The 18859-nt window shown below is 41.5% G+C and overlaps 2 protein-coding genes across 6 annotated transcripts in view; one reads left to right on the forward strand and one right to left on the reverse strand.

Moving 5' to 3' along the window:
- Positions 1-3408, reverse strand: part of taok3a (TAO kinase 3a) — a 66371-nt gene extending 62963 nt beyond the window's left edge. Inside the window, exon 1 of one of the 4 annotated variants that reach the window (XM_070963956.1) lies at positions 2945-3408. The gene's annotated coding sequence lies outside the window, so the exon portion shown is untranslated. Of the gene's footprint in view, positions 1-2487; positions 2872-2944 lie in introns of those variants that run through there. The other 3 variants (XM_070963957.1, XM_070963959.1, XM_070963958.1) reach the window with 3 other exon arrangements.
- Positions 3409-5948: 2540 nt separating this feature from the next.
- suds3 (SDS3 homolog, SIN3A corepressor complex component) lies at positions 5949-15503 on the forward strand. Of its 2 annotated transcripts, none has more exons than XM_070965305.1 (12): positions 5949-6151; positions 9301-9370; positions 9493-9548; positions 10213-10284; positions 10985-11004; positions 11133-11289; positions 11909-12004; positions 12223-12284; positions 12384-12405; positions 12902-13007; positions 13851-13935; positions 14501-15502. In XM_070965305.1, exons 1-12 carry the CDS (start codon positions 6040-6042, stop codon positions 14597-14599), a joined length of 957 nt encoding a protein of 318 aa, XP_070821406.1. In that variant the 5' UTR covers positions 5949-6039; the 3' UTR covers positions 14600-15502. The 2 variants fall into 2 exon arrangements, with proteins under 2 accessions (XP_070821406.1, XP_070821407.1); XM_070965306.1 differs by lacking the exon at positions 5949-6151 and adding an exon at positions 6742-6929 and having other exon boundaries at positions 14501-15503.
- Positions 15504-18859: the final 3356 nt, after the last annotated feature.

Here is an 18859-nt window from a genome sequence, read left to right on the forward strand (position 1 = left end):
ATATATTATAGGCAGCTGTATTATTAATATAATCTAATTCTTTTGGAACATTTTTATGAATGAACCTCGACCACAGACAGACTATGCTAATGATAAAATCACACAAACATGCATCTCGTCATGAACAGGTGGCATTCACCAGCTTGAAACAAACACTTTATGACAAGCTACTGCAGTTAAGAGAGCTTGGTGAATCTGACTTTGAATACTATGCAACATGCATTAAAACAAGAGTGTTTTAAGATACGGCTTGGAAACTTTTCTTGCATAAGGCCCAGTGTGTGTTAGGATCATGTCTGGATAATGAAACACAATGAAGTCTAAGTGATCATAGAGAGTGCACTGAAAAAAAAAGAAGTGTATTTTGACAATTTGATTTAAGCCTAATCTTGAACGCCATTTAAACCAGTCCCGTGAGTAAAGGGGTGTCTTTAGTGTGAACATGGCCTGAGTGTAAGCACGTCTGACTCACGCCCCCACCCCACCCCCTGTCTCTGACAGCCACATCAGCCAATTGTCAAGAGTAGCTGATGTGTCCTTTTCCCAGTGCATCCATCAGCATGTGCACACACACAACACTGGTGCTCAAAGGGATTTGTGCAAATTCATGAGAAGACCCCTGGCTAATGTCTCAATAATCTCTCACACAGCTCTATAAAAAGACATGACTGTTTGCAATATGTTTATGACTGCTCTACCTATCTAAAGGAAGCTTGTTAATCACATTACATACAGTGACCTGTAACATCCAGTGTTTAACCAAGGCCAAATAAACACAAAGGAGAGCATAACAATTCCTTCACTGTACAATAGTCTTGATTATATGCCTCGCGTTTCACAGCATGCACTATAAAGCGTTTACCTGACCAGATGTGGCTGACCTCACTCAGGTCCAACTGTATGAGAAATGAGCATTTAGCACATCATGGCCTGAGCATTATTTTATGTTGTGAGTGAAACATTTACCCGAAAATGTCAGCCAAAGTGAAATCCTGATAAAATACTGAACTGCCCTAGCTACCATCACTAATAAGGAAGCGTGCCACTTTCTGTTCCCTCTCTCGGTTGCATGCTCATTAGGTTGCATATACTACCAGAGCTGCAACCATTAATTGATTATTTGTCAACTATTAAATTAATCATTAACTATTTTGATAATCTATTAATCAGTTTCAGTTTTTTCTTTTAAGGAAGAGTCAGAATTCTGATTACTGCTAATTAAATATGAATACTTTGAGGCTTCTTCACTCCTCTATGACAGCAAACTTAATATATTTGGGTTGTGGACAAAACATGACATGTGAGGATGTCAAATATATAAATTTTGAAAATAATCAACAATAAAAATAATCATTAGTTGCTGTCCCTCTACTAGATGTGGGTAATGCAAACAAGGGAGAGGATTTGCACAACAGTCCCGTGCCCTTTGAACAAAATCATGTCAGCTGCGTAACAAAAGTAGGGCACTGAAACTCTTGACTAGACAAACAAGGCCAAAAAGATTGTAAAGAACACAAATCCTCTTACTCTCTTAGGTGACATCAGTTTGACGCTACTTACTCAGCATTATCTCAAGAGGAGTCACCTCTAATTCTGCTAAACAAATGTATTTGAAATGAGTTGGGTTTTTGTTTTCAGCCACTCTACATCGCTGCTTTGCACCTCTGAGTGGAAAGATAAAGTCTGAAGGCACTGCAGCTTCAATGACACGCAGGTGCAATGCCATAATATGGGATTAGATGCTTTCTTAACAAGAAATCTTTACAAATGGCACAGCTGAGCGGTGAAACACAGGTCTGCTGCCTCTCACTCATGCGCTCTACACACAAGAGATGACATCATGTTGGGTCAGCTTGGGTTTTGGTGCTCAGCTTGCTATATGCATCTGCCATTTCGAGCGCGTCACGTTAGCCTACATTTACTTTTAACGCGGGGTATTTAACCAAGCACTGTCCTACAAGCAGGTGATGAGCCATTGTGCCCTTCACGCCAGTAACGACTTATTTAAAAAAAAAAAAACAAAAAAAAAAAAACACACAAAATAAAAAAAGATGAATGACGCGCGGTTATTGTCGTTGGCGCTTTGCATTAAACGCATGCAAAGCAATACTACAATCGATATCGTAAAAACAAACGTGTCAAGGATGCAGATGAAGCTCGACTGATTCATGAGTGCAGAGACGTAGTAAATGTAGTAAAATGCGGCTCGGGTCATGTGCAGTGGACGTTACATCGTCTCTCATCCGAAAGCCATTGTGACTGTGTGTTGATAGTAAAATCTCACTCACAACAATGTAGGATACGATGGAAGGTACCACAGTCGTTTACGATGTGACAGGCTCACGCAGACTGGCCCACATTGCGTGACAATGCTAAAACAACACATAGGACAAGTTTACATAGCCTCCATCCGCCTCGACGGCTTTATAAAAACCTCAACTGTACACTTCACTACAACCTGTCATCCGTTTTGCTCTCCATACTCACCCCCTGAGGGACAAACCAAACGGCAAAGCGTCTCCCCCGTCAGTTCACAACAAATTACAGCGTAGATATGAAGCAGGTGCAGCAAAGCATCAATCAACAAACACGCACTTAGCTCAAGACCTTTAACAAGCAAACCTACGCACTTAAACCCGGCGAGCCGATGCTGCTCTCCGTACTCACCGCCTCTGAGCAGAGTGGCGATGAAACAACAAGCCGAACAACGTCGAAAGCAGGCGACGGTGGTCACTCACAACTTCAGGTGCGACCTATAAGCAGCGCTGCTCATCTATATCCACTTTTACCGCTTTTGACGTTTAGCTACGGTAGCTTAGCCGCTGACACAAGAGGAAGTGTCATGTCAGTCTGAGTGCGCGAGGCTAGTACGAGCTGTTAACCGTTAAGGGGGAAACAAACAGTGACAGCAATACAACAACAGAGAGAGAGAAAAGAGGCTCACCTTGTATAAAATTCGTCGTCGCTGAAAAGTGTACTCACTCCAGCGGCATTAAGTCGGACTCCGAAGATGTCGGTGCGACTTTCCGAAGTGCTGTCAGTTGGTCTGGACTTCCTGAATGACGGAGCAGCAGGAGCACAACCCCTCGCGCGTGTGTGACAGTTAGTTTGACAGACAAGCGGAAATAAAGTTGTCTCGTGTCACGTTAGCGAGGGGTCTACTGAAAACTGTGCACGCTCTAGGTATATTTTGAACAGAATAAACACTGACAATTGATTGCTGCTTCAACTGGTTTACCCACATCATATGCAAAAAAAAAACAAAAACAAATACTGCTTTAAATACATCTTCCTTGATACTGCTTTAAATAACAAGTACTAATGTAAAAGTAAACGACTAACAACACGACACCTTATTTCCTTTGCAAATCATTAAAGATGCATGGATTGAGTCATCCCGATTCTGTTGCAACTTCACTGTTGGTGATCCAGTTCGTCTCCTGAATGTACTCGGTACAATGCTGCCACCTGCTGGTGTATCTTTGAAGTTCAATTGTAACACAAAGCACTGCGTTGTATCGTATGATCGTCGTTATCAGGAACTGATAAGGACCATATACCTTTTATAAAAGGAATGAGAATGTACCTGGAATTACAGGCGAAAGTGAGTCCCTTGTGTAAAATAATCCACTTCCGTTAAGGTTGGGAGAGCAACCCTTTGTGTATTTATTTTATGGTATTACATCCAGTGTATAGAGGCAAATGATAGTACTGACAATTTGAATCTTATAGGCAACTGAATAATTTGTGGTTAAATATAACTACTGGATACATTATTTAGAAATCCAAATACCACCAAATCACATAAATGTGTTCAAATTGCTCAAATTCAATTAGTCAAATTAGTCAAAAATTAAAGTGAGGTCTAAAAATCAAGTTGTTCAAATTGAATTGAATTGGTGAAATTCACATGCCAGAATTCAAGATGTAAAATTCAAGATCACCTTGGGATAAGTAGCCAATCCTGAATGGAACTGCTCAATCAAACAACATTGGTCCTATTCAGATTATCATCTAAAGGTCTGACTAAAATAGTCCCTTGGTGGCCAGATGTTCAGGTTTAGAATGGAAATGCGCAGCGCCTTTCGTTCTGTGCCATTTCACTTACAGTAACCATGATGCTACTTCAGTTTCTTACGTGCCTGTCCAACATATTACAGCAAAACAGGGCCGCATGTTTCCTGACAAGCCAGATTCTGAAACGCCACATACAGATTGAGTCACTTCTAGAGGTGGCTGGTATTGACAACATATAGGTTACACAGATCACAGATATATCATCAATTATTTTCTTGGTTAATCAACTAATTGTTTGCCTTATAAAATGTGGGGAAAACACCTGTTATATTTCCCATAGCCCAAGGTGAGGTTTGCAAATGTCTTGTTTTGTCTAACCAACAGAATCTATTTGTAAAGTCGCTTACATAGCAGAGTACCACCCACTGACCAATCAGCCCAGCACACACCCCAGATGAGACTCAAACCCACAATCTTGTTTTTAGCAGGCCAGTGCCTTATCCATTAGGCCACCGGGGCTATAGCATTTACTGAGGAGCCACTGTAAACAAGCCCACATTTCCTAGTAGTAACAATGATTTTAATCTTTTCACAAAGTTTGCTTTCTATGACTAAGGATGGCAGCATTTATGGGAAGTGAATCACATTCTCTCTCTCTCTCTCTCTCTCTCTCTCTCTCTCTCTCTCTCTCTCTCTCTCTCTCTCGCTCTCTCTCTCTCTCTCTCTCTCTCTCTGTAAAGAATGGACTACACCAGATCAAACTAGTATGTTAACAGGCTGTGACCACTGTTTGATATGTTTTTATTGTTTGTTTTGTAATGGGTACCCAGGGCTCCCTTCAAGTATTGCAGTGTGTGAACAATTAAATGTCACAAGATTATTTATAAAACCAACTTCACAGTTCTAAATACTGATCTAAATGTTGACATAGCACACCAGTAATTTGAAGATTTTTGGCATGGCATGACATGATGAGACTTACAAAAAGTATATGTGCATACATACTTAGAATAAAGGACAGAGGAGTACAGTGTAGCTCTCATCACTGAGTCGTAGCTACCTTTGAGGGCAGAGGTGGTGTTCTTATTGTTTCTGGCGTTGTGAGAATTAGTTTGGGACAAGTTTGCATTCTACAGTAAACACACTAAACATGAATAGATAAATGTGTAAGACTTTATTGATCCCACACTGTGGAAATTACATTGTTAAAGCCAGCAAGTATTAAAAAAAGTAAAAACAGTGGCACAAAAAGGTCAAGATAAACAAACTGTACAGGATACAGAATAGAAAAACTATGTATATGTACAAATAATCGTGAATCATTTAATAAAAACAAAACATTTAGTATTATGTTCCTGGCATTGTAGTGAAGGATTTCTAACATAACATTATATTGGGATATAATATAATTGATAACATAGGCTAAACATTATTGATCGGTTGGATGTGTGGGGGAAATAAATAAAAGTTTAATGCTCAATTAGAGCCTAAATTGTCAGAAATGTCCAATAAGTGAAGATGTGAACTCCTGGATGAGCATGTATAAGTACTGGGAGGCAGACTGGAGGCAGGACAACATCTTCAGCTGTGGTGGCTTCTTTGAAAAACTCTGGATTTCAATTATGACCACTCATCCACTTTTGGCGGATCCTGAGTGCAGAAAAACTAAATGCATTGCGAGCCAACCCGGAGCCAAAACAGAGACCCCGCAGCCCCTGATGCCCGGAAAATGCCTGTTTAAATGTTTTTTTTATCGTAGATTTGAATGCGCACACAGAAAATAATATAGTTATTAATTAGTATCGTTTGTTTCAAAGCATTAATATGAGGTGTTTTTAACAATAGATTAAACGTATTTTTTTCTATATTACACGTTAATATTACAGAGATTGTATACAGGCATAAGGTCAGACAACTCGATACTCAGAGGTTCTGCCAGTTGTAGGCGCTGTTCCAAGCAAGCTGCAAAAAACACAAATCGATTGTTTATTTTGTGTTTGTTTACATTTTGCAAGCGAACAAATGGCTTCGACTTTGCTATCGCCTATGGTGGATTATTACAATGATGAAGAAGAACTTGATAGCGTGGATGACGACGATGATCGGAGTTTCAGGGGAAGAGACTCGGAAGAGGGTAACGTTAAGAGAATTGACCAAAAGCTCCGGCTCGGTCTACTTGTTGGAAAGGAGAAGGAAACGCGCGATTATTGCATAAATTCAGATAATTTTTAAAAGTAATCTACAAATTAAGGTCCACGTGGAATGGATTTGGCGTACAGTTTGCTGTGCACTTTTTTGCGCTTCCTAAGAAAAAAATTAAATGCTCGTTCGCAGCGCTGGACGGACAGTCCAATGCGAGCTTCAGCCACTCGTAGTTAGCTTGCTAGCTACATAGGAAGTTAGCTACCCAACTACCGCCAGTCAAGAAAGAAAATCAGAAGCAGGTCATGTAAGTTAACGTTAAACCAGCTAATGATAGAAAACCTGATAGAAAACTGAGCCCATGGTTTATTTCTGTATCACAAGTAATGTCAACTTTGTCTATATGCTAACTAGGTAGCGTCCCGATACTAACCTTACGCGTGAGCATCGATCATCTTTAACCACGTTACATGGCATACTAGCGACGTTATTTTGCAGTAAATCGTTGCCAGCATAACTTTAGGCAACTGTCAGTCCACCTGGACTAAAACACAGGTTTAATGAAAGATACTCCAAATGGGCTACACAGCGTAATTAGCCAACTAGCTAGCTACGTAACGTTAGCTTCAAGCATTGACAGGTCGGCAGGCAGGCGAAACCCTGCGTGCTGTGTCCACTGCACTGCCCTTTTCACTCTATTCAGTGAGACAGGACGGATTGCAGTAAGAAAGAAAGACAAGAGGAAAGCAAGGCGATGACAGCACTACAAGGTTAGCTAGTTTTCTGACACTGACTTCTAAATGAGCAGCCGGACTTATTTTTTTCTTCTCGTTTATGTTGACGTTTCTGATATTAACTACGTGAGCTAGAATCGGGTGACTCTTTAAACAGCAGACCAGCTAACTTAAGCTAGCGCATTAATGCTAACCGAAAATGAAAGCTGCTGTGTCAGCTTAACACGAATGGGCCTTACCCTGCTCTTGTGTCGTGTCCTGAAGGTAACGCTGACTGACCTAGGTCAGCTGGTGCTTATAAACTTGCCTGCCAAGTTTGCCAAATCGCACTAGCCTAAACATGTTAGCTCTGTATGTATTGACATAACGATCAAGTTAGCCGGCGACCGTTTCTGATTAATTCTACCATGCGGCAAATGTTTGACACTCAAAGTAACAACTGTGTTTTCTGTCGGTCGTTATACCAATGTTATTGCATTAGGTCTAAGGTTTCTCTAGCTGAACTTTTTTTTCCCCGATGTCAATCCGAGAAAGTATAGTGTACCATCTGGCAGACTCGGATTCCCCCGGTTTCTTAATCTAACACTGGAGGGCATTCCCAAGCAGGGTGTTCACCATTACCTTACCGGTGCCACGCACGTCCTTTGATCTGCACTTGTCTCTGCTGTCTGTCTGTGGGCTCGCCTTAACAACAATGACTGGCTCAAACAGTGGCAGCGGCAGGCTGACATGTCGCTGCCTGTGGTGTACCGGGGAAAGTTCAAAGTGTTCTGGCAGAAAGGCTTTTGGTCCGCTAAAGATTGTGGTATTTTCAGTTTTGTGTCGCAGGTGAGGTTAGGTTTAGGCAACAAAAGCTGCTTTTGCTAACTGTCACGCACTGACCGTGCCACTCACGCGGTTGACACTTGTCACACGCTCGCGCCACACGTCGTTTCCTCACGCATTAAAAAAAATAAATTCGCAACTGATGACGTCACGGTCAGACAAGCCAAAGCAGCAGCTGCACCGAGTTATTCAGACCACCAGGGCGAAAGCGAGATACCTACACAAATGAGTTATGTTGGAACGCATTCCTGCTGCTCAGGGAGAGTAATCTCAGTCAGCCAGCGGCTCTTGTTGCCAGCTGTGTCATAAAATGTCATATCCAAGTGTCGCCTGGGCACACTTTCTATGGGCGTGAAAACACGTCAACACAACACAAAACAGTACACGGAGTTTTCAACCAGGATTAAGCATTCAGCTTTCCAAAGTGACAGAAAAAACACAAATCTGGCAACCATTTGAAAGCTCATTCTGTAAGCCAAAAATGTGCCTCACCAAAACTTGTTTCATGTCAGAGACAGTGTATAGATGATAAACAATTAAGCAGTGGAAAGTTTATCTATGTGGCACATTTCATACGGCAGGGCAGCTCAAAATACTTAATGTAATGCATTAAAAAAAGACAGCATAAAATATGAAATGTTAACCAAAAGGATTGGAATAAGAGACATGTCAGTAAGATTTTGTGTAACATTCAATCCCGTCTGAAAATATTAACTCAGTCATGTCTCAGCCTTCCACACATCACACTCAGTACAGTGAATGTTTAAAAGAAAATTGTGTTGTTAAATACCAAGGTGCACAGATATGTTATAGAGGGACAGTGAAAGAGCGTGATACATTGCCAATCAAGCAACATAACACACACACAGAATACACACCAACACAGAATAGACCATAATTTAGTAAGAAGACTTGGTCTGACAGTAGTGACGCCCTGTTTCTGTGACTACTGCATTGTGAGAAACAGTACTGTAGGAGATGGCCAAATTGCAACCGCCAGACTGTTTCATCATCTTTCTGCATTGTGCTTGGTGATTTCACAACATCAACAATCCAGTAAATAGACACATTCTAGTGTGAATGCTGAGAGAAAACCAGCACTTGAAAGGGAACGTTGTTTTGTGAAGTCAGAGCTTTCTGTGTGTGCTCAGGCAAATAAGTCACTGACAGCTCAGTCCTGAATTTAGTCATTGGTGTTTCACTTTCTGTGAGGATATTTAGTGATATCCAGGAGTTTTTGACACTTGAGAAACTCTTTAGCATCCTCAGCAGCTCAGCATCAGCAAACGTCAACATATTGGTGCTGGTTTGTAGAAAAGTTTCGTTGCTGCAGACGGTGTCAATGATATTATGGATTATGATTTAAAAAAAAAAGTTGAATGTTTTTGTGAAATCAGAAACATCATCTCTCAAATTTCTTCATCTCGCTAGCAGATTGCTGGCAGTTTGTGTTCTCTTAGCGCAGCATGCCAATATGATGTCATGTAGAGCATTTTTAAAACAAAGAAGCAGTTTTGGATTTCAGTTGAGACATACTTTTTGAAATGTGAGTCTCTTCTTCTCCTGTCATGCCCTTTTCCAGACACAGAAGATGCCAGTGAAACAGACCTTGCTAAGCACGACGAGGATGACTATGTTGAAATCAAAGAGCAGTAAGTGCTTTGCTCAGCTATCTTGACCTCACTAAAAATCGTTTGAAGGTGAAAGTTTTGTTTGACTTTGCCTCAGGCTCCGTGAAAGGAAATATCCCATTAGCTTGTTTATTTCATTGCAGAATGTACCAAGACAAACTGGCCTCTCTGAAAAGACAGTTGCAGCAATTACAAGAGGGTAATCTTTTTTTCTTCTTTCTTATGACTGAAACATGCCAGAATTTTTCCAAATGTAAATGGCCGTTGCTTGTTATCTTGTGGGATGTGATATGTGTCAGTGTGGGAATTCAGGGCACAGCCAGATCCTGACTGGTGACTGGCGGAAAAGGATTACATCACCATGCCATGAAGGCAGCTTCAGAGGAAGTTTAAAAGTGCAGCCACTGTCTCTGGCTAAAAAGAGAAACCAGCTGAGAAACAGATGACAACTGCTGCCAAACAGTCTTCCGCCATAGAACAGCTCACTTTGAACTGTCAAGCCTGTCTGCTCATCAGCTGTCCCATGAGCTCTTTATTACTCAGGCTGATGTGGAGTGGAAACATTGTGGAGTGACATGCCGTGGGTGCTTTGTAAATCCAATTGCAGGTACAATGTCAATGTAATCTGGTCTAGACGGTGGGTGGGTGATGACAGAAGCATGTCTAGGATGTCAAAATGTACCTGTGAGGCGTCTAGAAACATTGATGACGTATGTTAATTAAACAGCTCGTATTGAAGTTTTCAGAATTGAAGAAGGGATTTGCTCTCAGCCTGCGCAAGTCATAATGGCCTTAAAGTCTTAAAGCAAAAGCTGAGATACTGTAGATCTTCACTTTTGGTAAATGAGACTTTGTCTTTGCAGGTACACTGCAGGAGTATCAGAAGAGGATGAAGAAGCTGGACCAGCAGTACAAAGAGAGACTCCGAAATGCAGGCACGTTGAGCAACATTTAGAGACGAACTGCGCTTTGCTTCTGATGCATTCCTTACCAACAATGTGTGGAGCAGATTATTGAAATGTTGGAGGGCTTCCTGCCTTAGTTTGTTTTGTTTTGGCGAGGGGAGAACATGGGCAATAAACAGTGCTTCAAAACAACTGCTCGGGGTTGAGAACTAGGAAAAGGAAACTTGTCCAGATGCAAAAGTTTATGCGTGTAAGATGAGAAGTGTTGACAGCAACTGCAGTCTAGACAAATGCTTTTACACACACACACACACACACACGCACACACACACACACACACACACACACACACACACACACACACACACACAAACAAACACACAAACAAACATTAGAAATGATGAATGATGGCAAACAGTGTAATGTTGTGCAGCACTGTACTTTTTGTCCTGGCTAATTTATTAGCAGTCCAATCATGGCTGCTGCCAAGAGATTTGTTGTAAACTGTAGTGAACTTGTTTCAGTATTTTACATGTTGTGGTTGATTGTTGTCTTGACCTCTAGTCTTTTTTCTCTCGTTATTTCTGTTCAAATTAGAATTTCACAAATTTATGCTGCCCTTTTTCTTTTTTTTGTCAGCATTTTGAGGTAGCAAAGCAAGCTTGTTTGAATAAAACTTAATTTGATTAGGAAATGACACAAACACTTACGTTTCTCTTCCCCTTCACAGATCTGTTTCTCCAGCTTGAAGTGAGTATGATTTATTTTGGTGACTGACTGATGTAGTTTACACAGAATTGCATACTTTTGCTTTTTTGGGTACAATAGGGGACGCATCCCTCCTTTTCCCATCATCTCTGTCTCTTCACCTTCCTCAGACAGAGCAGGTGGAGAGGAACTACATCAAGGAGAAGAAGGCAGCGGTGAAGGAGTTTGACGATAAAAAAGTTGAACTGAAGGAAAACCTAATCGCAGAGCTGGAGGAGAAGAAGAAAATGATCGAGAACGAAAAATTAACAATGGAGCTGACAGGCGGTAAGAGAGCCGGAGCAGGATTATTAATCAGGCACTGGTTCAGCAGAAGAGACAGAAATGGGGGAGAAAAAAATGAATGTGGATGGAAGTGAGTTTTTCCTTTCTACAAACTTTTATATGAAGTTGTCTGATTAAAGTAGGACTTGTGTGGGTTTAGGGGTGGGTGGTATGGCCCAGAAATAATGTCGGGATATTTCAGGGTATTTCTGCAATGATAATTTTCTTGACGACGCAACAAAATATGCAGTACAACATGAGCTGAGTCAGTGTCGTCTCTGAATTCTCCTCGTGGGACTTTTGTCTCCCCTCGTACTGAGCCGTGTGCTTCTGCTTCAGCTGGTGGAATAAGTTTGTTGTATTGTCCTGGTTGTTGTTACAGTCTTCTTGCACTTTTTACATCTTACTGTGGTTTCTTTTGTAACCAAACCACTTCCACACTCCTGAAGTGGCTTCACTTTTTGGAAGTAGAGCCGGTGGCAAAGTTACTTTTGCTTTCAGCCGTGTTTATTGTTGCTGTAACAGTTTTTTTTAAATACATTATTATATTACAACATTACATTGTGCTTTTTGCTAAAGTTTTTGTTGATTCTCAGTTTGTCATTTTTTCTTTCATACATAGACTCAATGGAGGTAAAACCCATCATGACTCGAAAACTGAGGAGACGGCCCAACGATCCAGTCCCAATACCAGACAAACGGAGAAAACCTGCACCAGATATCCTTCTCATAAACATATAGCCTCTGATTAGCTGCAGTTAGCTGTCACTTTAGATCAGTCTGTGATGGGGTCAGTTATTCAGTGTTATGTGTACTGTAGTATTTGTATTGTCTCAATGAAGCTTTTCAGTCAGGTCAGGATCAGCTACGTCTGTGGTACTGGCTAAGTTCCACAGCTAAGTGGTGTTTCAAAATGCCTTCCTTAACTCTTCAAACCTCAGCTAAATTATTTGTTAACAGATGAACAGATAATGGAAGATCTAAGAACACTTAATAAGGTACGTGGTTCTGATTTTTTTGTGATATATATTGCGTGTCACTACTGAATCTTGTGTTTAAGTTTTTCTTTTAAAAATGTGCCACCTTCTCTTTTGCAGCTTAAGTCACCAAAACGGCCAGGTATGTCAGTGCGCACCTTTTGCACTTTTCTTCTACTTCTTCTACTCATCACTCACAATGAATTCTCTAAAAACGACTCATCATTTTGGGAAATATTAGCTTTTTCCTGCATTAGACGGGAAAATTCATACCACTCTCTGTCTGTACACCAAATATGAAACTTCAGCCTGCAGCTGGTTAGCTTAGCTTAGCACAAAGTATGGGAACAGATGGAAAAGCTAACCTGGCTAGGTCTAAAGATAAAGAAATCTGGACTACTTCTTGGTCAGGAGAAGTATCCTCCTGAAGTCTTCTTATCACCATGAGGTTTCCAGGCAGCCGGAAGAAGTCTCTCAGCTAAGCAGGACACACAACCCCATAACACCGCTGAGTTTGCTACCTGTTTCTAGTCTTAATGCAAAGCTAAGCTAACCAGCTGCTTGGTGTTACTTCATGTTGAACAGACAGACGAGAAGTTTTGCATGGTGATACTAACCAGGTGATTCTCCCTCTTCAGTGTCTCCCTCGTCTCCAGAGCACGTCCCCTCCGCTCCCATGGAGAACCCCTCCCAGCGCTACGAAGCCCGCATCGAGGAGGGGAAACTTTACTACGACAAAAGATGGTGAATTTGAACTTTCGTCCTCAAAACGGGCTCTGACATTGTGCCATTTGTCACAAAGCTTGACTCTACTGTGCTTCCCCACTAGATGGCCACATTGCCATGGCTTGGATGGCTTTGGTGTTTGGTTGGTCTGCAAAAGACATTTATTTTCTAACCACTTTGATGGCAGCCTCTTTATCTACAAAAAGAGATATTTCTTAGGAGCAACTGAATAAGTGCTGGTGCTTGAAACCACCATAAAGATACATATTCAGAGAAGGTGACTGCATTAGAGCCACTGCTGCATTTTGCTGTTATGTAGAGATAAAGAGAATGGAAATCCATGAGCAGACTCCACTCTGATGCCCTTGTGGGTGAGTGCAGAGATCTGCATCAGACATGTGTCAGAACATAAGGTCATTTGACAAGAAGTAGAAATAGGAGAATTCTGTCTTATTAGCTGCTGATATTGACAGAGGAAGTTCAGAGGAGCAAGCTGTGAGGTATGTGCACGTCTACTTTCAAGGCAAAGTCTCATTTATTCCGAGAGCTGCAGGGAGACACATGCGCCATTATTCTTCAGTGGGCCTTTAATGATCAAATGCTTTGGCTGTCAGTTTCCTCCCCTGGGTTGGTTCCTTCCTCTGACAGTTTTATAGCCATTAAAAAAAAAATAATAATAAAAACAGATTTTTTTTGTTTTGACTTTCCAATCCAATTATCTGTTTAGTGCCATCTCAGGAGGAATGTGGTTAATTCAGATGGGTAAAATGATGTATGATGAATGCCTCTCCTGTCTGCACTTGTGCCTAATCCCTCATTGCTCACCTTGAATGTTTGTGTGTTGTGTTTTTATGCTGGCAGGTACCACAAGAGCCAGGCCATCTACCTGGAGTCAAAGGACAACACAAAGATCAGCTGTGTCATCAGCTCAGTGGGGACCAACGAGGTGAGCTTCAGCTCCCGTCGCATTTAGAACAGGGTTTACTGTAAAGATGAGCCCGGCGATATTCTCTGTTTGCCTTTATTGTCAACAAATCCCATTGAAAGACTGATGAATTCATCATCCTAACAGGTGTTGCCTGTGTAGCCAGAGCTTGATATATCTTGTTCCTGTGTGCCATAAAGCACATTTTTCATCCAAAAACCATTAAAAACACATCAGTGCATTGGATGATGTGTTCCTTCATAACTGTGCGCACACATTGTGCTCTATCTGACTCAACACCACGCTCCACCATGCTGCTGTATATACGCATCAGAGCATCAAATGTGTATTAATCCACAGCTGAAAATAGTCCCCAGTAAATGGACTATTTGTTTGACTAGTAACAAGTGCTAATTTCCCACTCCAATCTACACAAGACTAGCACTGAGGAGTAACAATGTCTAGAAAAGGAAAATGTGTCAGTCTTGTGGTTGATAATGGTGGTTTCTGCTGACATTCTTCCTTTGGAATGAATCAATTCTAAATGATTATATTGAGAGGGGCCGTCTCTCTCTTTGTTCTCCAGATTTGGGTGAGGAAGACGAGCGACAGTACAAAGATGAGGATCTACCTGGGACAGCTGCAGAGGGGAGCGTTTGTCATCCGTCGACGGTCGGCTGCATGAAACATTACCCCACCCCTCCCCACCCGATCCCCATCTGTTCAATTATCCATCCATCCACCCACTTGTTCATCCACTGTTTCCCTATTTGGTGCATCTAAGTTGAGTTTGACATGCGGCCTCTTATTCTTCATCATATACATTTTCCTTAATGCAGTCCTCCGTGGCCAAGAATGTCTCATCAGACTTAATCTGTTTTTCCACGTAAACCAAATGCAAGAATAGTAATAGTGGTCCTATGTACAGCTGACTGTTTTCCAGCATTATTTGTCACTATGTGGCATGGGCGTGAAAGCAGTTTGTGGCCACAAAGGAGCATACTTGGATTTTTGTGTCGTGCTGTCAACACAAATCTTTCTGTGCCATCCAGTCTTATTCCCATTTCTCATTAAGTTATTTTTCTGGAAGAGCCTCATGTTGACCGACAGCCGCTGTCTTCAAGCCTTTAAAACTGTCTGACTGATGACCAGCAACAATGCAAACACTGGAAAACCGATGAGGAATTGCTTGCAGGTTACAGTTACAGTTTTCTTGTACGAGGAACTGCGCCATCAAAAGAATACGCCCTTTGCACTGTCATCAAGAAATGGAGGCTGCTTGTAATGCTAATGGTTTGTCCTAATAATGTCTTTAAAAGTCCTTTGTATTAAACCTTTCATTTGTTATTTCAAACAATGTTGTTGTTTTTTTTGCAGTTTTTTGTGATCCTGTCCATATATGAACAATCTGGATGAGTTCAGCTGCCTTTTGCATGTGGACCATTAAGTTGACTGTTGATTTATACTGTGTTGCATTTTATTAAAATGTTTTCTGCCTTTTATCCATTTGATGAAAATATTTATTGCTTTAATATTTTTTGAAATAACACAAACACGTGTGCTGGCATTAAACCAGTCTTGGTAATCAGAGTTAGATCCGGAGCCTTCTCTTGACTGTAGCATCTGTTGAGCACAAACAACACCAATATTCTTCAGCTAACGGCTCGCTCGGTGAGGCTGTGCTAAATGCTAATGTCAGCATGCCAACACGCTGATATTAAGCAGGTACCATGAATGAAGTGAAAAAGTTCTGTTGGTATTGCTTACAATTACTGCATTTCGCCCGTTTAGGGCCTGCAGAAATGAGCAGTGAGCACAGCACTGATATCACCTTCTAAATTGATTTAGCTAACTTATTAGCACATGGTCGCCTATTTCCACATCCAGCAAATACAGAGCATATTTAATATTAATTAAGAGCTGCATTTCTGGTGACCTGATCAAATCTGGCTAATAAGCTGCTAAATGCTCCACTATGTTCATTGGCTAGTTGCTCACTGTTGTTTGGTACTGAGCAGCTAGTATTTTTTCACCAAAACAGCTGTGCATTCTGTCATCTCAGTGCTCTGTTCATATCATCTGTAATGGAATATTTTGCTCCATCACATTGATTTGCCGGCGTCTCAATCAGCCCGACCAAGTCACCTCACAGTTCCACTACACTCACACAGGCGCTCTCAACCATCCCTCCACTTTGTAAACAGCTGAATTATTTGGCATTCAGCAGAGGTCTCTGCCGGCCGAGCAGCCTTTTCCCTCTGGTGTGTCCTACCGCTTTAACCGGATGGCATGTTTCACTTCGCCTGACTTAATGACACAGCCTGACAAGGAGGGCAATTACTGTTTTGCCATGCTGCACAAAATGCAAGGCCAATCTCAAAAGGCTTGTTGTCCAGAAGCCGTCAGGTGTGATTGCTCAGTCTCTTGCGAAGGCATGAAATGAGTTGATAGTGAATGTGATGCCCATCTGCTCCCTTTATCGCATCCCTTGTCTGGTGTTTGATGAAGGCCAGAGAAACCTACACTGAGACACTTCATGTGAAATGTGTTGACATCAGTTTAATATCTAACCACTGTTTCGTCGCAGTCTGGCCATTTTAAGGGATCTGGAGTCAGAGCCAGGGACCCCGATTCTGGCTGCTGTGTTATTGTATTACTTCGTAAAATACTTTGAGTTGTTTATTTGGATTCATTTGCAGTATTATACTGAATACACAATGTAGCTAAGTAAACCATAACAAGTCTGAAATCAGTATCTTATTGTGATGTTTTCCCCATTGTATCACCATTAAAGAGGGAAATGATCAGCAGGTGCTGATTGCTCAGAGTTTACCTGAATGGGTTTTATCAACTGCTCAGAGTACCCGCTTGTCTTTCTACCACATGCAGATTAGACAAACTTAAGTGGTGTGTCGATGACCCATGTCACTGCCTTATAATCTTCACATTTAACCAAGAAGCAGCCCTCATCCTACCTCCATCTTTCAAATGATCCATTTCTTGCTCTGTGGGACTGTATTAGTCCTAAGCTTTAACTGCAGGTGGCTGTTTGTACCATCTTAAATCAATATGCTGAGTGAGCCGGGGAATGACCAGGAGTACTTGAGCATGTAGACAGTTCTCTGGTGATGAATCAATTTTTTTTCTCATGCAAGATTGTCTATTCACCAGAGTGTGTAAAACACCTGCTGACACCCACCATATGCAAAACAAAAGGAAGCTCTCCAGCCTTCCATGACTAGAAGTCATTACAGCGCTCTGGCTGTGGTTTGAGTTTGTTGGTAAGTCTCACTAGAGCTGTTATACTCTTTGGTGGTTATTGCTTGTGTGCATAAAAGTCACCCAGGGCATCAATAAAAAAAATCCCTCTCGCAATCTCCCACCAGCCCCAGTTTCAGCACAGAATTCCCTCTTTCATCCTCTTCCTACTAAATTGAGCATTCGCTCCACTGCATGTTAGCACTTGCATGGCTACAGGGTAGAGAGCTGCATCTCGCTCTGCACTATCTGCTGGGAACCGAGTGGGATCCAGGCAGACTTAAATTTGCCTCCGGTGGTCTGAGGAGAGGATGGTCGCTCCTCGACAGCCCTGCTAGGCCCTGCGTATGTGTGTTTGTGTATATACAGTATGTGTGTGCCTGTTCCTCCAATTTATCACTCTCCAGCAGGTCTGCACTGGGAGAGGAATTCATTTACAGTACAAGCTCCTCATTTGACTCTTGATATTTGACCCCGGGTAATGGAATAGAGTTGCAGCCTCCCTGGACCATTTGGCAATATTGATCATTTTAAACATTCATGTTGTTAAGCAGTTACTGCTCATTACAAAACCAGGTCATCATATCAGTTATTTATACACTCAGCACTATTCTGTTTAGCTGCTGTTTTGATGTTACGCACTAAGACAGAATAACATAAAGCGGAACAAAATTAAATAAATCATCCCTCTCAGAGGCCAGTGTGTGAGCCTCTGAAGTGGGTATGCTGTATTTCAAATAAGTTTGTGTATTGAAAGATTCTTTAAATTGTGCCAGCCATGCTGCTGTCCTCACATACTCTTCTGCTTTTACAGGTCCAATTTTAAATGCTCCACCAAAGCAAACACTGTGAGGAAAGCTTAACACCGCGTCCCATCTTCTGCGAGTAGAACACATTTATTTTAGTTGTTTGAAGGATGAATGTGGTCCATGAATACCATATTAAAACTACTGTTTGGAGGCTGTGTTTCGCCCTGCTTACTAGAGCCAGGAAAAGTTAAGCTTTACAAATGAAACTTTTCTGTGTGTTTTTTTTCCCTCTCTCTCTCTCTCTCTCTCTCTCTCAACCCGTCTGCTAATCGCCTAATGATGATGGTCTCTTTTAAATGTCTATGTTTGGCACTCTTATCACTTAAAGCGTGTCTTGCAACTGTTCCCATGGTTTTGAGGGATGCAGCGTTATCACAGCTCACTTTATACATTTGAAGTTCACAAATAAACAATGTGAATTGCTGGCAATTGTTAATTTCATGAGCAAATATGGATTTGTGCAAAAACAGTTGACAGTGTACTAACTTAGTATCTTTACTCGTGTATAATTCAATTACTTCAGTATTATGAGGCGCTTGCACATTTATAAGATTTACATACAAAACATATGATCAGTGAACACACTGTGATGCACGGACAGATTGCCCTGCTAAGGGGCAAAAATTTGGGGCTTGTGGGCCCCTTTTAACCCCTGCCACCACTCCTCAGGACCCGTGTGAAAGCCATTATCATGATGGGTGGAAGTGTGCTTTAGTTATGCATATTTGTAAAGATATTTACAACAAATAAAATTACTGGAAGTCAATTACCACATAGTGATCATGGGGCTTTGGGGGGCCCTGGGTGTCTGTGGCCTTGGCCTTGGTAAACTGATCTCCACCAAAACTGGCTACAATATCAAAAACCTGCATGTTAAT

Source organism: Chaetodon trifascialis, chromosome 6 (assembly GCF_039877785.1).
Source record: "Chaetodon trifascialis isolate fChaTrf1 chromosome 6, fChaTrf1.hap1, whole genome shotgun sequence".
Taxonomy (NCBI): domain Eukaryota; kingdom Metazoa; phylum Chordata; class Actinopteri; order Chaetodontiformes; family Chaetodontidae; genus Chaetodon; species Chaetodon trifascialis.